This window comes from Daldinia loculata (assembly GCF_022478755.1).
Source record: "Daldinia loculata strain CBS 113971 unplaced genomic scaffold F4817scaffold_47, whole genome shotgun sequence".
In the NCBI taxonomy this organism is placed as follows: domain Eukaryota; kingdom Fungi; phylum Ascomycota; class Sordariomycetes; order Xylariales; family Hypoxylaceae; genus Daldinia; species Daldinia loculata.
The window spans coordinates 129567-145890 of NW_026054901.1; the positions used below are offsets into that span (position 1 = coordinate 129567).

The window sequence follows — 16324 nt, forward strand, 5'->3', positions numbered from 1 at the left end:
GAGGACACAGTGTAAGAGCCAGAAGCCATTCAAAGGGTAGGTGGCTGTTACATAAAACTAACATTGAAATAGATATCATGCAGACCAACTTAGACTCATGAGAACCCGTTTTTATTGCTATAATGAGCTGCTGCTGTTGTGTGGCTAAGCAACTCCTTTCCTTAACTCCTTGATAGTCTTTATTGCCCCATACTGCTGGTTTTCATTATCGAGATCCACGATAGAATCTCATCTGGCTAATAGTTACTATGTCTTCCCGTTAATAAGCCAAAGCCGACTATAATCAATAGTTACCTGTTATGGAAAATATAAGTTTTCGTTTATTTTAAAAATCTATAAAACAATACTGTAATATACATATATCCTATTCTTACTAAGATAGGTAATCTCGCATTTGTATACTGTACAACAACCCCTAGTTAAAGCCGCGTATGATAATCATCAAATATTTGACGAGATACCAGGTTGGATCTCTTCTAGTTTAGCCATAAGCTCACCAAAAAACTTCTTTTGAACCTTTTGACCCCGTTTCCCGGTGACGTGGTAGGCAGGGCTTTGAAAGCTGTTAGACGGAGATACTATAATAAAAGAGTATAGAACTACTTACGCTTCGACATGACAGTTTGACAGATACTGACCATTGGTTTCTTGGCCAGCTAGCAAGCCATGAACCAGAACACGGCTACCTTCTTCGGTAGATCGAGCTAAGAGCTTCTCGAATATCTTAGAGCCACGACTTCCTTGGGATTCGTTTGCTAAGTTAGACTTGCAGAAGCTTGGATTTGGCGTATTGATAATGCACGTCCCCTTTCTAGAAGAACTGGTCCTTTCGGCAAACTCGCGCACGGCGTAGAGAACGAGTAACTTGCTCAGAGCATATCTACCAGCCATATTGGCTTTCTGGGGGTCGTTCAGCCGGTCGATAATGCTGGGACTGTCAGGGTCCAGCTCAGCGAGCGGAGCAACGTAGTGCAGCGCACTGTTTGGGATCGAATAACGACAGACGTGTCTTGTATTCTGCCCAGATTCGCGCATTTTTGGCAGGAGGAGCAAATACAGCAAAAAGGTGCTGATGACGTTGACATTGAGATTCTTTTCGTTGTGTTCGCTCAAGCTGAAGTTGGCGGTCATAACACCAGCATTAGCTAACACGCCGTCAAGGCGAGAAAGTTGAGAGGCACGGTTTGCGAAAGACTTGATCGAATCATAGCTATCCATGTCGATGGGCCATACTTCGATAGAGGACTCGGGTCGACCAGTGGAATCGAGTATCTTTTTCCTTGCATCGTCGCCCTTGGCTATAGTTCGTACGGCCATGATTAGTTTCCCAACACCAAGTCGTGATAGGTGAAGGCAGGCTTCGAATCCAAGGCCGGTATTAGCGCCAGTCACAATAATAGTTTGATTAGAAAGCTCGGGATTTCCACTTGGGACTGGAAGCTTCACGAAAATCTTTGAAAAGATGACGGAGCCAACTCCGTATAGCGCTGAAAAGGCGGACATGGCAACTTGAGGGCTTGTTGAAGTTGTTTCTTGTTGCTAAAATGTTACAATGCTTTGATGTTGAGGAGTTAGCTAAATGAGAAACATATCACATCCCAAGGAGCTATTTTATATTCCATTTTGTCTTACCCTCTCGAGGGGCTATGTCATGTCAGTAATTTCCACCTACACGGATTTTATATGTCCCTTCATCCATAGCGTCTAGTATGTATTATAATCACTAGCTATGTCACTTACATGTTGATGTACGAAGGATTCTGATTGATCATTGGGTCGGGGCTTATACGCCTCATCTCTGTCCGCTAGCGGGGATAATATCTCCGCGCCCTTCACCCTCTTTTGTATTCTAAGCTCCGGCCCCACTGCCTTTGCTGATTCCTTCTTAGCCGTGAGAATGAAATCTTTACATCTAGACATGATAAAGCTTCTCTTCACATTCCTATGATTACCGTATAGGGAAAGCGAAACTTTAGATTAATCCCATCTATACTTCCATGGCCAGCAGTGACATCGGTCGTAGAAAGGTGGAAAAAAGAAACCGGCCACCTGTTTCTTGTGAGCCATGTCGGACTAGAAAGTATGTTATATCCTTGTGCCCTTAATATTACTACGTAGGTACCTAAGATATGCTTACGTGCGTCTTGTAGGCTGAAGTGTAACCGAGGTTCACCATGCGACTCCTGCATAAGACGGGATAAGGCCTCACTTTGTAACTATGCGGCAAATGCTAGTCGAAGTGAGCCCAGTAATAACAAGCCGCGCGACTTGAAAGACAGACTCAATACTCTAGAGAATTTGGTATCCTCTTTACTGTCGGGTGATGCTGTGGTTCAGCCAGGACTGACTACCAGAAGAGAACTCGCCACAAAAGACGTCGAGGATATCACATCACCAGCAATACATTACAATAAGTCCGCAAATCATGATTCGAGTTTTACCAGCCAGAGTGCAGGAGAAGATGCCCTTACCCCTGAGACTCCCCACCTTCAGGAAACCGCGGATGGTCAAGTGAACTATATCGATCCTAACCATTGGCTATCTATCTTGGACGATATAAAAGAGGTTCGAGAGCACTTATTGGCATCAAATCAGCCCTTGTCACAGAATGAGAAAGGGTTCGCTGCAGATCCCGTGGTATTGGACGCTAGTTTTCTACTGAACTCAGACCAAATTTCGAGTCTCGACGATATTCTAAGCTCATTGCCATCCCAACCCATCTGCGACATGTTGCTTTCTTGGTATTTCGGTTCCCGGTTCATGGTTCTAGGTAAGACCTCAAGTTTAACATATGTAAACTAGTCCACTAACTTGTACGATAACTAAGGTATTATACACCCGGATAAATTTCAAAGTGAAGTAAGCCTTTTACTCATGCCATACATGTAGCTATGACTTACAGGCAATATAGTACGCTTCATTTTGGGAGTCACCATTAACAACACCGCCGCTCTGGGTAGCCCTTCTTTTCTCCGTTCTCAGTGTCTCGGTTAGCCTACGAAAGGTATCGAACATAAGAGAGCCGGACGGGTTAATCCCCCATATAAGTATATTACAACAGAGAGTGGTGCAGTGTCTAGTTCTTGGGCGATATGCCACTGCTAATGCACATGCGCTCGAGGCGTTTATGCTTCACATCCAAAGCTGCTTTTTCAGCCGCGAAGGTAATCCAGTTGATTTATGGTTCGAAATGGGTACAACAATCCGGTTAGCATTCAGGATGGGTTATCACCGCGACCCAAGTAACCTGACCGGCATCTCCCCTTTCGACGGGGAGATGCGGCGACGAGTTTGGGTTAATATATTTCAAATAGACGCATTGGTATCTTTTCAAATGGGCTTCCCAAGTATGATACCAAACGAATTTTGCGACACCGAGGTTCCGAGAAATCTAGAATACTCCGATCTCCATGTCGACATGACAGTACTACCACCATCGAGACCCCTTTCCGAGAATACTCTGATGCTTTACACTATCGTCAAAGCTAGTGTGATGGGAGTCTTCAAAAAGATTGTCGCGAATACACAATCAATATCAGTTCCAGCTTACGACGAAACGATTAAGCTAGACGCTGAAATGAACCAAGTCTACAGCATGGTTCCAGAACTTTTGAAGCGACGGGATGTCAACCGTTCTTTTATAGACCATCCTTGTCTCATATGGCAACGATGTACAATAGAGATCCTCTACCTGAAAGGTCTTATCATACTTCATCGACGATACATCAGTTATGATTTAAGAAGTCCTAGATTTGAACAATCACGGCACGCATGCGTTGAAGCAGCTCTCGACATCGTTTCCCGGCAGATAGATATACATAAGGCATGTGAGCCTGGTGGTCGATTATACGAGGACAGATGGATGTTCTTTTCACTATCAGTGCATGACTTTCTTTTAGCTTCCATGGTTCTCTGCTTAGATTTGTCCGTTCGCATGCGATCTCGAAGCGGAGTCTTGACCGAGAGAAGGGATACGCAGCAACTTGCAAGTAGAGAGTATCGGGCGCTCCAGGAGTCTCAACGGATATGGGCAGTTAACAAAGCAGCTTCACCAGATGCACAGACTGCAGCACTTGCGCTTGACTTGATGATCAAGAAGGTTGCACAAAACGATGTCGGCCTTACCCTCGCGGATGAAAATATTTCGTCAGGGGTCATGGATCCTGTTGTCGATTCAGAATTGCCATACGCGGCTACTATGTCACAGATGATTGACGGATCTGAGAGTATCGATTGGGTAAGTACCTGTACGAGAATGATGCGGAACATAGCAACTAGCTTTCTAATCAAGATGATAGAGCCTGCTGGACCAGTATTTGCAATATTGAGCATGGAGTATGCGCGACAAGAGGGCTATAGGGGTTCTATCTGAGTATTTAATGCCATGATAAAGATTCCCTAAATATTGCGACCAGGTAAGGGGTGAATACTACAACGATTCAAATCAGTGAAGACACTTATGTGGTAGCTCTTATAAGTAGAGTACCTCCTGTAGTCACTGGCTATTAATACATAAATTTGGACTGTTATAGACTTGATTGGTTATTATATATCAAGGTAAGAATATTAGCAGCATTCATACCTAGGTATTTAATATAGTTTTAAGTCTCTTTAATAACACTTTTTATTATCAGTGTTGAACGTAGGCATGGTTGTCTTCCAATTGCTGACATAGTAACATATTTCGAAGCTTTAGTCTTTTAAGACTTAGTTAACTAACTATAACTTGATGAATCGAGGTTTAGTTAACAGGTATAACATATAACTTGTAAAGCTCTTTAATAGCTACCTATTACACAACCACTAACAGTCAAAGTTATATAATGTGGGAGTTAAAAGTCTCTCCGTCTTAACACCCAGACACCGCGCAGGTGCCGAACAATAGACCCGGGAAATGCGGGGCGACTCTCCAGCGGCTAATCCAAGCTCGACTTTTGATACTTGGCCAAGACGAGCAGGATAAGGCAATGGTATTTTGGTTCGGGGGCTGGGGGGTAAGGTAGAGAGGGTCCCTAGAGGGTCTACATAGCTCCCCCACATCATTCCAGCTCGCTATTCCCTAATAATCATAGCCTCATAGCAGATAGACCCTTAAAAGTTGACCCTTCTTGCCCCTGAACATGGCAAAATGCTGTTTACCTACTCTCTCCGGGCTCTGGGAGTGTATGACCCCTGTCCCCCACAAACTGCCGTCCTAATAGCCCCCCCGTCTAATGGACTACGCAAGCTAAAATCCCGAGGTCACCTTTCGGCTGTACTGTTGGCGCGTCGTGTCGCTTTCTTCTCTTTTTCTTAAGATGATTTCTATCAGAATCCCGGCCGTCACGATGAACTGACGGTAAGGATTAGATCTGAAATGCAAATCCAACTTGTCTTTTTTTGATTTTCCGCGATAACTAGTAGTAGAATCGTGTTTAGTGCGCGATATACATAGCTTCCGCCACGTCCTTTTCTTTCCTTAGTAAGATACTGGTTTAGTAGTAGTAGTAGTAATTCTTCTAAGAGGAAGGATGGCAGCCGTTGGTAAGACATTCGATATTTCCCATGGCTTCACATGTGCGAGGCAACTAACTGACCAACGCAGCTGCGGCGTCGATAGCTGCTACTGCGGCCGGTCTCACGTATCTCGACGGCAAATTCCATCTGCGACAGGATTGGCAGAACATCCGCGCAAAAAAGCAGGGCGCGAAGCTCCTTCAGAAAGCTAGTGAGCCTACCTTCTAAACACTGCTACCTAGATGTGAACACAGCTTACAAAAACCCCTTCCGCATATGTAGTCCGAGAAAAGCGCGTCTCGTCCTACTATTTCTTCGAGAAGCATGCCCAGACCAAACCCAGTAATGAGTGCATCTGGTCGCGCCAGGGCAGCTTCACTTATGCCGAGACCTACTACCGCGTCAACCAATACGCTCAGTGGTTCTCACAACATGCCGGTGTCAAGCCTGGTGACCTCGTCGCCTTCTTCATGGCCAACAGCCCCGAATTTGTCTTTGCTTGGATGGGTTTGCTAGCTATCGGTGCAGCTCCAGCCCTCATCAACCACAATTTAACTAAGCAGGCTCTGCTGCACTGTCTGGGTATCTCCGAAGCGAAACTCATACTGGCTGATGGCGCGCCTCAGCTACTGGAGCGCCTCGATGCCGTTAAGGACGAGTTGGCTGCGCAAGGGGTGAGTATTGTGAATCTGGCTGATGTCAAACACGAAGTCAACGCGACGAAGTGCGAGCGGCCGTCCGATGAGCTACGCGAGAACGTCCGGCCTAACTCACCATTTGGTCTGTTTTATACCAGCGGCACAACTGGGCTACCCAAAGCTTGTATGCTGCCCGCGGCCGCCAGCTTCGGGTACGGCGTCAGTATGGATTGCGGTTTCTCGTATGTTAAGGGCGAGGATCAGCGCTACTACGACTGCATGCCACTATATCACGGTACAGGAGGCATTAGCGGCATGACGCAGCTGCTAACGGGCCAGACGCTATGCATCGCGCCCAAGTTCAGCGTGTCAGGGTTCTGGGACGACATTCGAGATAGTCGAGCTACGTGGTTCGTCTACGTCGGCGAGACCCTGCGATATCTACTAGCAGCACCACCGTCACCACGTGACAAAGAACATAACGTACACTCCATCTACGGCAATGGCCTGCGTCCGGACGTCTGGAAGCCATTCCGCGACCGTTTCGGCATCGACACCATCTTCGAGTTCTTCAACTCGACTGAGGGTATCATGCCGCTAGATAACCCGGCCCGGGGCGACTTCCGCGCCCATGCCGTCGGCCACCACGGTTTTCTGCAGCGATGGCGTTTCTATAACGTCTTGGTGCCGGTTGAAATCGACGTCGACACAGGAGACATCGCGCGGGATCCCAAGACGGGCTTTGCGCGACGCGTCCCTTACTCGGTCGGCGGCGAGATACTTGTTACGCAGCCGCCTACGATCACACCGGCTTTCCCAGGGTATTACCGTAACGAAGAAGCGACATCGAAGAAATACGTGCGCGATGTATTCCGAAAGGGCGACTTATACTACCGTACGGGCGATGCGCTACGGCGAGATGATGATGGACGGTGGTTCTTCCTAGATAGGTTGGGTGATACGTTTCGTTGGAAAGGAGAGAACGTGTCCACGGCCGAAGTGTCCGAAGTACTAGGTCGATTCCCGGGTGTAAGTGAAGCGACCGTGTACGGTGTATCTCTACCGAACCACGACGGAAAGGCCGGCATGGCAGCTATCTTCATTGACCCGGCCGTCAAGACTTTTGACTATAACGGATTGCTGAAGTAAGTCTAATATTTCCTTTTCCCCCTTTCCCCTTTTCTATGTCACTTTGTTTGTCAACGCAAACGCATTGAACTCTTCTCCCTCCGCCTCCCCGCTTCCGCATCCCAACAAAACGCCACCAACCCTTCCGTATATCACACATCCAATACAAATGAATAGATAGAGTATCGACATATGCACATACCCTTCCTCCAAACTCCCTTGCAAATATTGGAAGAAGCGCTACTTCGCTCCCCTTGCTAACCGCAACCCTCACCGGAAACAGACACGCCCGTGCCAACCTCCCTAAGTATGCCGTACCCATCTTCGTGCGCCGCATGTCCGCGCGCTCCGCTACCCACAACAACAAGCAAGATAAAGTTCCGCTCAAGCGCGCCGGCGTCGACCCAGCTCAGACGCAGTCTGACCCTGTTTTCTGGGTTCCCGACCATGCCAAGGGCGGCAGCGCCTACGTACCCTTTACGCAGCAGGACTGGGACGCGCTGAAAGGCGGTCAGGCCAAGCTATGATGAGTCGAATGCAAATCAAGCGCCTCTTTAGATCTCAGTTACATACAACCATGTGAGACAAAATGCCTGACGAATCGGGTGGGCTATGTATATAATATAAAAACTAGCGACATTGCTTTATATATACGGAGATACAGTCCTAAGCTCACAAAGGACAATACGTGAGCGGGGATATTAGATCGATATGTAACTCAAAGTACTTGCTGTGTGATATGTATACGAAGTGCCGACTAATCCTGGTCATGCCTCACCAGCTAGTATGTGAATCGTTGCGTCGTTAGCTTGAGATTTAAAGATCCCGCATAAACATAATTACTTGCCTCTACTGCCCCTCGTATTCTCTGAACTTTGCGAGGTACTTATTTCATGGGCGTAGCTCACCGTGATGCTAAAAATATATTAGGTACATAACCTATCTTTAAATCATGTCGACGTGGGTATAACTCATTTCGGAAATAGTAGCGTCATAAGGACATGAATAAGCAGAGCGTGGTTTACAATTATTTCCCCCTATGTGCTGACGCCAGGATCTTAAAGTTTATTTTTAAGAGATGTCCATCGATGAGCGCAACGCGCGGGCTGTTGAGCTGGCACTGTCGATTCCTAACTAGGTGCGGACCGTCTCGGCCACTGCTCCGAGGTGTAACCAAAAGGTCTAGCCGTGTCAGACGGCGTTTTTATGCGAGGGAAGAGGTGTCGACGTACTTACTCGGTTCCGATGTCTTCGCTCTTAGTATTGAAGGCCCCGGCGTTGATCTTTTTGACGAGCTAGGTGATATACTACTCCCTGATCTCGTAGACTTGATAGCACCATTGCCAGGCGTCCGAGACTCCTTCATAGAACGGGGAATGACCTTCTACGGCTACTAGTTAGCAGTGGTATAGTATATTCTAGGTTTATGGGCCTAACGCACATCGCTGTCACCGTCTGATAGATTCCAAGGATCCTTGTTCGCCACCAACTCCGCATAGTCTGGGCGAGGTACGCTCCTGGGCGTGCGGCGTGGTTTCTCAGCCTCTAATTCCTCCTCGTCCGACTCATTGGTTTCGTCAACCACAGTAGGATTCCGGGGTTTGCTAGACGGCGTATAATTCTTGTCGTCCTCTTTGCTCTTTCGTACAGTAAGAGTATCTGCTGCTTGGATATTCTTGGATCTCGACCTTCCGGGAATGACTAGAGACATTAATAGTTGATCCAATGAAGCTTTCAAAAAAAGAACCAGCTCTCCTCTAGGTAGATCACAAGGATGTCTTTACCTACAGGTATGCGGCGATGGGCCAAGATGTTCCTTAATCCAGTACTTGCTAACCAGGCTAGAACCTTCAACTGTAGGCAACGATTAGTACCTATGATTAACCCCTCCCCTATAAATACAAGATAAAGCTACTCACTTTCGCATGCGAAGTTTTCGAAAATGTATTCGTTAGTGAGTTCTTCGCCGTCTTGTCCCGTTTCGCCGTGACTTTGGAAATGCTTCAAAGCTCTATTATATGCTAGAGGCGGATCCGTGAAGAATCCCGTTTGGCAGTTGGACCTGTTACATCGTATGACGAAGAAGCCTTGACGTTCTGCATGCCGGAAGATACGCTCCCCTGTCTCTAGGTTCGGGAATGCGATCTTGCGGAATATATCCGATTGAGATCTACTTAGACTCTGATCATATACATATTAGCTGGTCAAGTAGCAGCTTAAAGTGACTGCTCCAGTTCGTTCTTACCTTTCCGCCATCTACTCTCCGTCGCTTCCCACTTGCGGCGCTATCACCATCTGCGCTGACCCGCTTAGGAGCTTTGTTAGTCATGGGGTTTTCGGATAGGATCTGACTCTGTATTTGGTGGTCGAAATTCGGGCCTACGTTCGGCGATACGTTAATATTGGTAGGGCTTGAAGAGTGATCTTTGATCGAATTAGAAGTTCCTTGGTCGTGAACTTGCGACGCCAATAGAGGTATGCTTGATAAGACATCTGCGCCAAGAACAGTGCTAAAATAATTATCGCGAACCGGTGACATAAAAGGTGTTGGGGGTCGAATAGTCAGGGTCGAAGCACTGGGAATGACGCTCAGATATTTGGGGGTAACGGGGATAAGTTCTGAGACGGTACTCTCGATAATATCAGGGTCGACTTCGAGCAATTGTAACTTCTTGCGCAGACCTAGGATTAACTTCTCCTTGTCTTGTTCATACGCCTGGCGCTCCCTGTCAACCTCCCTGAGGAGAGCTCTCAGCTTTGGCACGTGGCTCCGCGCCAACTCATCATCTCGCTCGCGGGTCAATTGCTGCAATTCCTTCTTGACATAAGAAGAGGCAAAATCAGAAATAGCATTGTTGAGTTTGCCGACAGGACTGCCATGATCGCCCGGCGGCGTCTCGTCAGCCATTTCAATCCGGGGATTGAATGTTCATGGAACCGCTACGGATGTATAATTGGACATAGATGGTGTTTGTTTCAACCACCAACCACTGACCAGCGACTACCGATTAATACCTAGACCTTTTAGTTCTAGGGTAGGGCTTGAGTCTGAAGAGATGGAGAGAAGGGGGGGGGAATAGAAAATCCCTGCGTCAAATTGACTTTGAGGAAAAAAAAAAGGGTTGAAATATAATTGAAACAGATAGATAGAAGAGGGATCGAACGAATAGATGATTAAACGATTAACTAAAGGATTAAACGGAAGAATTAAAATGATCTGGCCCCGTTTGGACAGAGCATAAGAAGAATAAGCGACACATGCAGCCAGCTCCAGCTCTGTTCTCCGCACGAAGCGCCTGTACCGTAGAACGCCGCAGAATAAACCCGCCGAACACGCATGACCCCCAGAGATGCGCACCGGGCCGTACCCCGAATAATTCTGGGCTTGATACCGCAGTGTGACGGAAAAGTTGTGGCCAATCACAAGTTACGATTACTCACAAATATGTTAGTGCCGTAACCCGAATGGAAACGGATTAATCAAAAGTTTTCGGAGATAAAATGTCTGGTAGAATAAAAGTTGAGAAAAAGAGGAGGAAACTTTTTAAGACATCGGATATAACGAAGAAGGAGGAGGAGAGAAATTAGGTAACATTAGTAAAAAAAATTAAAAACATGTGGAGGTACCAAAGAATTTTTTAGATGTTACACCATACTACATATCAGGGGAGGAAAGTGCGAACGACCTCCTAAAATTGGGTTCTAGGAGGTAGGTAGCTAAAGGTACTATCTTTTTTTATTAAAAAAACGGATCTCGAGCACGCCGCTTTTAGCCGATTTTCATGTTACACAAATACCTAATATATAAGACACCTCTAATATAAATCTCGGTTTCTTGCACACCTGACGTTATAAACGGATAGCCAAATTCTCTTATTATTATCAATACATATGACTATCAGCATCAATTATACCTACCAACCACCTTAAGCAGCCGACAAGTTGCGACCCGCGCAACTACTATAATTCGTATTATATATCAGATGTAATGTTACATCCTAGGTTCTAAAAAACTATACGGTGTCAGAAGAAGAACTGTTTTCCCTCCAGTCAACCACAGTCTCGACCGTGATAACTCCAAGCGGGACTTCATCGACCCCATCACCCCCAGTCTTTCTCACCACGGCACAACACTCGGCGGCATATCCTTGGGGCCACAGACCGAATGTTCCTCGATTAGCTTCCCTGCTATGTCCGTGGCTATTTACTTCAACACTATCTGAATCATCTTCGAGATTCCTAAATGGTCTTATAGAGCCGTGCGATATTCTAAAGTCCTGGCTTTTGTTACCTTTTCCTATTTTGCCCCTATGCATCGACGTGCCGCCTATGCTCCGAAGTGCACGTATAGTAACTGGCGTTTTATCTCCCTCGACATTATCGTAGTCACGACCCAAGGACTGGCGAATCCATGTGAAAGGGCGCATTCTAAGCAAGCTATTAAACAGCGGTCCAAGCACGGGAAGGCAGCCGCAAATAATCGCTAGGTCGGGCTCTAAGGTGGTCCATAGGATAAAGTTAACATTTACCACTAGGCTTATTAGCTATATTCCAAATTAAATCACAAGAGGTATGGTGATTACAAGTAAAGTCTGTAGATGTTCCATAAGCCAACTGGATTTGGTATCGTAATCGGATCCCACTTGCAACAATTGCACCTGTTCCAAGCAGAAAAATAACGGACAAAGTGGCACGCTGACTACGCGTGAGGTGTAAGTTCATGATCTCGTAGATGGGTAGGCATAGGATGGCGATGTCGGTGACAATATTGGGAATCACAATCCCTAACAGAAAGTTGCAGAGAGGAATACAGTAGCCGTTCATTTCAGGGTCGAATAGCTTCTTAACAGGAGTGCACTGAAAGGTCTCGACAAGGACATAAACGGCCCACCACACTATAGTAATAGAGCCCAAGACAAGATACCCTATCTTCATCAACCGCACCGGGAAGATACGCCTGTACATCATCAGGATGCTGAGTTTGGTAGTCAGGATAGTCGTCGCATAGATCCATCGGCTGGCAAAAATCACCTTAGACAACGAGTTAGCACAATTAAACACATATCTTCGGAATCTTAGTATAATATAAGCAGGCTCGCCTTGAGGTCTATAATTCCCTGAGGTTCGTTCCAGTTAATTGATCTTCCCATTTCACCGATCTTGACGAGTAGAACGACAAGAGCGTACTGCGCCCACGAAAATACCTAGAACAATGTTAGAAACTTAGTTTCGTCAGGGTTTTACCCAGTAGGTAAGAGGTATATAGATTGGAGAGATGTGCTAATTGTTCAACCTAGTGAGACAAGGTCATGACTTACGAGAGAAACTATACTCAGCCAGTCATCAATTCCGATGCCAGAAGTACGGTATATCCTCATAATAATACGAAGACCAACGGCAAAGGTTACAATCACCGAGACAGGGGTCAATATGCGAAGTAGACGGGGACCATAATCCACCTCAAATAATGAAGGTGAATCTGAATCCGATGACATGTCGGCTGGTCTACTAATCTAGGAATTCTGCTAAGAAGTGGATAGGGGTAGAATAGCTATTATTTCAAGGTAACTGGCGGAAAAGGAGAATTTGAATATTCAGGATTTTAAGGATGTCTATTAGCCATAGATGCACGTTAACTTTCTACAGAGTACGTTTCCGAGCACTCACACTGAGTTACACGGGACGGCGTCTCATCTATCTATAGATTTAAGGTATGAGCAAGCTCAATATCATGTGTCGCCATCGCCGTTTTTACATAGGGCCGTATTTTTAAGAGATTACGCCACTATTGATTAGCCTTCTTCCTACACAAGAAATACGGGAGATCGACAAGAAAAGAGAACTAAGCGTGTATGTATGACGGCAAGTAGACGCCTGTGTAACCACACTCGGCTGCGGATGAGAGACAACTGACCGCCACATCGTTCGATATATAGAGGTTTGCTATGACCCTTTCCTATTAGTCTTGGAACACGACAGGGACCCCGTTAACCCTTTGAATAGATATTTGCCAAAAGTATGATTTTGCCAGTCTCTAAAATTACTTAACATTAGGTAGGTACCTAACATGGTATAATTATTGTAGGGTTTCGATGCGGAGTTAGGAGACAGGCAATTATTTTAGAGCTCTCGCGAATATCGCTCTGGAAATCTTAGCGTGGGCTGCGTGGCAATGAGTTCGGTAGCTTGCGCCATGTCTTAAATATCGCGCCTAGTCTGTGTTTGTTTCGGTTCCGAGACACCGGTGACTGTTCGCTTTCGCATCGGACTCGGATAATTAAAGGGGATGATAGTGAAGGGCGCGGCTTCAAAACGACCAGCACGTAACCTAGTGTATAAGGCACATCAAGAACGGGATCATGCATGAATAATAAATTGGTTCTACTTATAGATATAGGTGTATACCTATACCAGCGGGCGCGAAGATGCGATATCTAAAACCGTACGACGCTATCATAACATTAACTTTTTAACCTGAGCTATTTGGACTGGAATATAAGCATATTGCCATTTATACTAAGAGAATTCACTCGGATAATAATCGTAAGGTCGAAGCAATATGAGGATAAGTTGATTCTAATTGACGAAATCACTAGTTCCTCCGCTATCTTAATGTATTAGGGTAAATGGAATCGGTTTTATATACGAGTATCCAGGTTAATACATCATTGGGATGGCGTTTGAATCATTTACTGCTGCAACTACTTCGTCTTGATCTTCCGGTACCGCACCACCTCCTTGCCGTCGTCCTCGACAATTCTATGAGCTTCGATCCTATATCCACCGATCGCCGGCCAGATCTTAGACCAACATGTCCAGTATACTCCACCTAGAAGTAAAACGCCAACTCCGACGACGGGGAATATAAAATAGGGGTAACCGTCAGCATTCCAGTCTCCAGACGGCGGGACGAAGGGAACAATAGCGAGGAAGATATTGGCCAAGAGATAGATGACGCTAATCGGTAAATATGTATGCCAAGGCGATGTCCAATTTTCCGATTTCTTGTAATGGAGATAGATGAGGCCGGCAGTGACAAAGCCGTTGATCCAAGCACCGGGGTAGGTATATAAGTTGACGACAAAGTTGTAGGCAGGGCCTGCGGGAGGGGCGACGAGAATGATCACTGTGATAAGCCAGTGAAGGAAAAGCTAGGTATATCAAGTTAGTCATATAATTCATAAGAAGTTTTGAAGAGAGATACTCACAGCAGCAGCTGGCGCGTCAAACGGCTTGATAGACGCCCAGAACTTTCCATACGGTAGAAGCGCTTCTTTTCCAAATTCTTGGTTGAGTCGAGCGTGTGCAAAACTCACGGCCAGCACGTTGCCCAGGTTGCTCAGTGCGACAAAAGCAGGGAGAGCCCGTGCAGCAGCACTATCACCGAAGACGTTGCGAAAGAATAACCCAGCCACCAACACCTCAGAAGTAGCGAGGTCGTCCTTCGTTATCGCTGCGAAGTAGGCCACGTTGGCTAGAACATATAGGATAGTGACACCGCCGATGGCGATGGGTGCTGCGATCGCGAGGGTCTTGCGGGGATTCTTCAGTTCTCCGAGCACATAGTTGGCGTTCTCCCAACCCTTATAGCTGTAGATAATCTGCAATAGCGCCGTCGCGTATCCGTATGCGCCCCGGCCACCATAATTCTCCGTCACCTCGATGGCGAACGCGTTCTTGAAGTTACCGGGCGGCGGGATGAGAAGTCGACCGGAGATAGCGGCGAAGCCCGAAAATACGATGAAGATCACAATGACCACTTTGAATATTCCCAAGAGGTTTACAAGCCTCAGCCCCCATTTGGGGAAAATCGAGTGGAGCGCGACGGCGAAAGTAATACACGCGATCGCGATACCACGGGCCGTCCAACCGTCTCCTTCTGTGCTTCCGGCGGCAGCTAAGACATACCGGCCGAATGCGAGGGAGTTTCCGGACGAAAATCCTAGGAGGATCATCTGTGATGCCAAAACACATGAAGCCAGGTAACGCGGGTGGCGGTAGACACGTTCGAGATAATTCTTCTCGCCACCGGAGAGCGGAATAGCCAAACCGAACTCAAGGAATACGCTCAGACCGCAGAAGGTCAAAATACCACCGACAATCCATAATATTATTGATATGCCAACCGACCCAGTTGCTGCGAAGATGGCCGAGGGAGTAGAGAAAACTTGGAATAACTGGTCAGTCTATTCGCAGCGCTTATGAAGTTGTTGGAATAATCGCTTCACTTACTTCCTGTTCCGATCATCTTATTCAAAATCAGAAATACCGCTCCAGTAACACCGATCTTCCGTTCGTCGGAATAAGCAAACTGCTGAATTCCATCGTTAGTCGAGGAGGCATACTCCTCGTCCGTAGGAGCATTCAACTCCCGCGTGTCGGGGTCTGAGTCTTTCCCGACCTCTGTCGCTGATGACATCTTGGCTTTGATTCCTAGTATGACGGTCGCAAAGAGCGGAACTGAGGGAATGGTACGCGCTCCACAAGAACCTAATGGGAATACGTCTCCTTTTTAACTCGGGGCCGGTCGTATGTTACACATGTTATTCAAGGTTAAGACAGCACAAGACCAGCACAAGACCAGACAAGACCAGACAAGACCAGTCAAGACAACAAGACAATTCAAGCAAGTGGCACAGCTTATTAGGTTAGGTTCTAGAGCCTCTTGGGTTCGGGGAGGATCTAGGATCAGGAGATGAGCGTTTGCGTATAAGTGAATACGCAGGGGCAGCCGAGAATTCGTGAGATTCATGAGGTTCTTATGGATGCTTGGCAGATCGCACGCCATCGCACGCAAACGAAACCTTGTGATCTTCGGGGTCCCAAGAAACAGTTTTTATTAGATTTCCCCGTCGCCTCGGCGCATGGCGATGTAACATTGCTTTCGAGCTCAACCTTAAACTACAGGAAACCGACATTTCGAAAACCTACTAGAGAATCACACAATCAAGCCTTTACGATCAACATGGAAGGTGGTTTATTTTCAAGAGTCTTTGCACACCAAGACATCTTCTTGACGTAATTCGGTCTATCCGATCTCATCATTTATTCCAAGTAAAAGC

General features: G+C 46.5%; 6 protein-coding genes across 6 annotated transcripts; 2 read left to right on the top strand and 4 right to left on the bottom strand.

Annotated features, from left to right (window-relative positions):
- Positions 1 to 220: 220 nt before the first annotated feature.
- F4817DRAFT_346058 (uncharacterized protein) lies at positions 221 to 1767 on the bottom strand. The gene is made up of 2 exons (XM_049304338.1): positions 608 to 1767; positions 221 to 553 (listed from the first exon to the last, which is right to left on the bottom strand). Exons 1-2 carry the CDS (start codon positions 1501 to 1503, stop codon positions 442 to 444), a joined length of 1008 nt encoding a protein of 335 aa, XP_049156429.1. The 5' UTR covers positions 1504 to 1767; the 3' UTR covers positions 221 to 441.
- Positions 1768 to 1837: 70 nt separating this feature from the next.
- F4817DRAFT_346059 (uncharacterized protein) lies at positions 1838 to 4585 on the top strand. The gene is made up of 5 exons (XM_049304339.1): positions 1838 to 2080; positions 2151 to 2770; positions 2828 to 2859; positions 2912 to 4237; positions 4299 to 4585. Exons 1-5 carry the CDS (start codon positions 1998 to 2000, stop codon positions 4326 to 4328), a joined length of 2091 nt encoding a protein of 696 aa, XP_049156430.1. The 5' UTR covers positions 1838 to 1997; the 3' UTR covers positions 4329 to 4585.
- A 315-nt stretch (positions 4586 to 4900) lies between these two features.
- Positions 4901 to 8045, top strand: F4817DRAFT_346061 (acetyl-CoA synthetase-like protein). The gene is made up of 4 exons (XM_049304340.1): positions 4901 to 5523; positions 5585 to 5707; positions 5779 to 7279; positions 7546 to 8045. Exons 1-4 carry the CDS (start codon positions 5511 to 5513, stop codon positions 7787 to 7789), a joined length of 1881 nt encoding a protein of 626 aa, XP_049156431.1. The 5' UTR covers positions 4901 to 5510; the 3' UTR covers positions 7790 to 8045.
- A 347-nt stretch (positions 8046 to 8392) lies between these two features.
- On the bottom strand, positions 8393 to 10170 carry F4817DRAFT_318532 (uncharacterized protein; the record flags this gene model as incomplete). The annotated part of the gene is made up of 6 exons (XM_049300923.1): positions 8393 to 8444; positions 8495 to 8646; positions 8704 to 8963; positions 9051 to 9116; positions 9182 to 9443; positions 9508 to 10170. 6 exons carry the CDS (start codon positions 10168 to 10170, stop codon positions 8393 to 8395), a joined length of 1455 nt encoding a protein of 484 aa, XP_049156432.1.
- Positions 10171 to 11118: 948 nt separating this feature from the next.
- F4817DRAFT_346079 (uncharacterized protein) lies at positions 11119 to 12914 on the bottom strand. The gene is made up of 4 exons (XM_049304341.1): positions 12581 to 12914; positions 12362 to 12466; positions 11846 to 12293; positions 11119 to 11793 (listed from the first exon to the last, which is right to left on the bottom strand). Exons 1-4 carry the CDS (start codon positions 12755 to 12757, stop codon positions 11276 to 11278), a joined length of 1248 nt encoding a protein of 415 aa, XP_049156433.1. The 5' UTR covers positions 12758 to 12914; the 3' UTR covers positions 11119 to 11275.
- A 786-nt stretch (positions 12915 to 13700) lies between these two features.
- Positions 13701 to 15852, bottom strand: F4817DRAFT_204946 (amino acid transporter). The gene is made up of 3 exons (XM_049298623.1): positions 15495 to 15852; positions 14471 to 15429; positions 13701 to 14413 (listed from the first exon to the last, which is right to left on the bottom strand). Exons 1-3 carry the CDS (start codon positions 15679 to 15681, stop codon positions 13964 to 13966), a joined length of 1596 nt encoding a protein of 531 aa, XP_049156434.1. The 5' UTR covers positions 15682 to 15852; the 3' UTR covers positions 13701 to 13963.
- Between the last annotated feature and the right edge of the window lie 472 nt (positions 15853 to 16324).

Excerpts from the sequence above, each read along its gene's own strand:
- F4817DRAFT_346079 (XM_049304341.1), bottom strand. The coding sequence starts at position 12,757 with ATGTCATCGGATTCAGATTCACCTTCATTATTTGAGGTGGATTATGGT. Across the intron at positions 12,467-12,580 it reads GGCTGAGTATAGTTTCTCTC|GTATTTTCGTGGGCGCAGTA; the intron begins GTAAGTCATGAC and ends ACATTGTTCTAG. Across the intron at positions 11,794-11,845 it reads AACATCTACAGACTTTACTT|TGGTAAATGTTAACTTTATC; the intron begins GTAATCACCATA and ends TAATAAGCCTAG.
- F4817DRAFT_204946 (XM_049298623.1), bottom strand. The coding sequence starts at position 15,681 with ATGTCATCAGCGACAGAGGTCGGGAAAGACTCAGACCCCGACACGCGG. Across the intron at positions 15,430-15,494 it reads TAAGATGATCGGAACAGGAA|TTTTCTCTACTCCCTCGGCC; the intron begins GTAAGTGAAGCG and ends AGTTATTCCAAG. Across the intron at positions 14,414-14,470 it reads TTGACGCGCCAGCTGCTGCT|CTTTTCCTTCACTGGCTTAT; the intron begins GTGAGTATCTCT and ends TGATATACCTAG.
- F4817DRAFT_346059 (XM_049304339.1), top strand. The coding sequence starts at position 1,998 with ATGGCCAGCAGTGACATCGGTCGTAGAAAGGTGGAAAAAAGAAACCGG. Across the intron at positions 2,860-2,911 it reads CGGATAAATTTCAAAGTGAA|TACGCTTCATTTTGGGAGTC; the intron begins GTAAGCCTTTTA and ends CAGGCAATATAG. Across the intron at positions 4,238-4,298 it reads GATCTGAGAGTATCGATTGG|AGCCTGCTGGACCAGTATTT; the intron begins GTAAGTACCTGT and ends TCAAGATGATAG.
- F4817DRAFT_346058 (XM_049304338.1), bottom strand. The coding sequence starts at position 1,503 with ATGTCCGCCTTTTCAGCGCTATACGGAGTTGGCTCCGTCATCTTTTCA. Across the intron at positions 554-607 it reads TCAAACTGTCATGTCGAAGC|CCCTGCCTACCACGTCACCG; the intron begins GTAAGTAGTTCT and ends CAGCTTTCAAAG.
- F4817DRAFT_346061 (XM_049304340.1), top strand. Across the intron at positions 5,708-5,778 it reads GAAGCTCCTTCAGAAAGCTA|TCCGAGAAAAGCGCGTCTCG; the intron begins GTGAGCCTACCT and ends CCGCATATGTAG. Across the intron at positions 7,280-7,545 it reads GACTATAACGGATTGCTGAA|ACACGCCCGTGCCAACCTCC; the intron begins GTAAGTCTAATA and ends CACCGGAAACAG.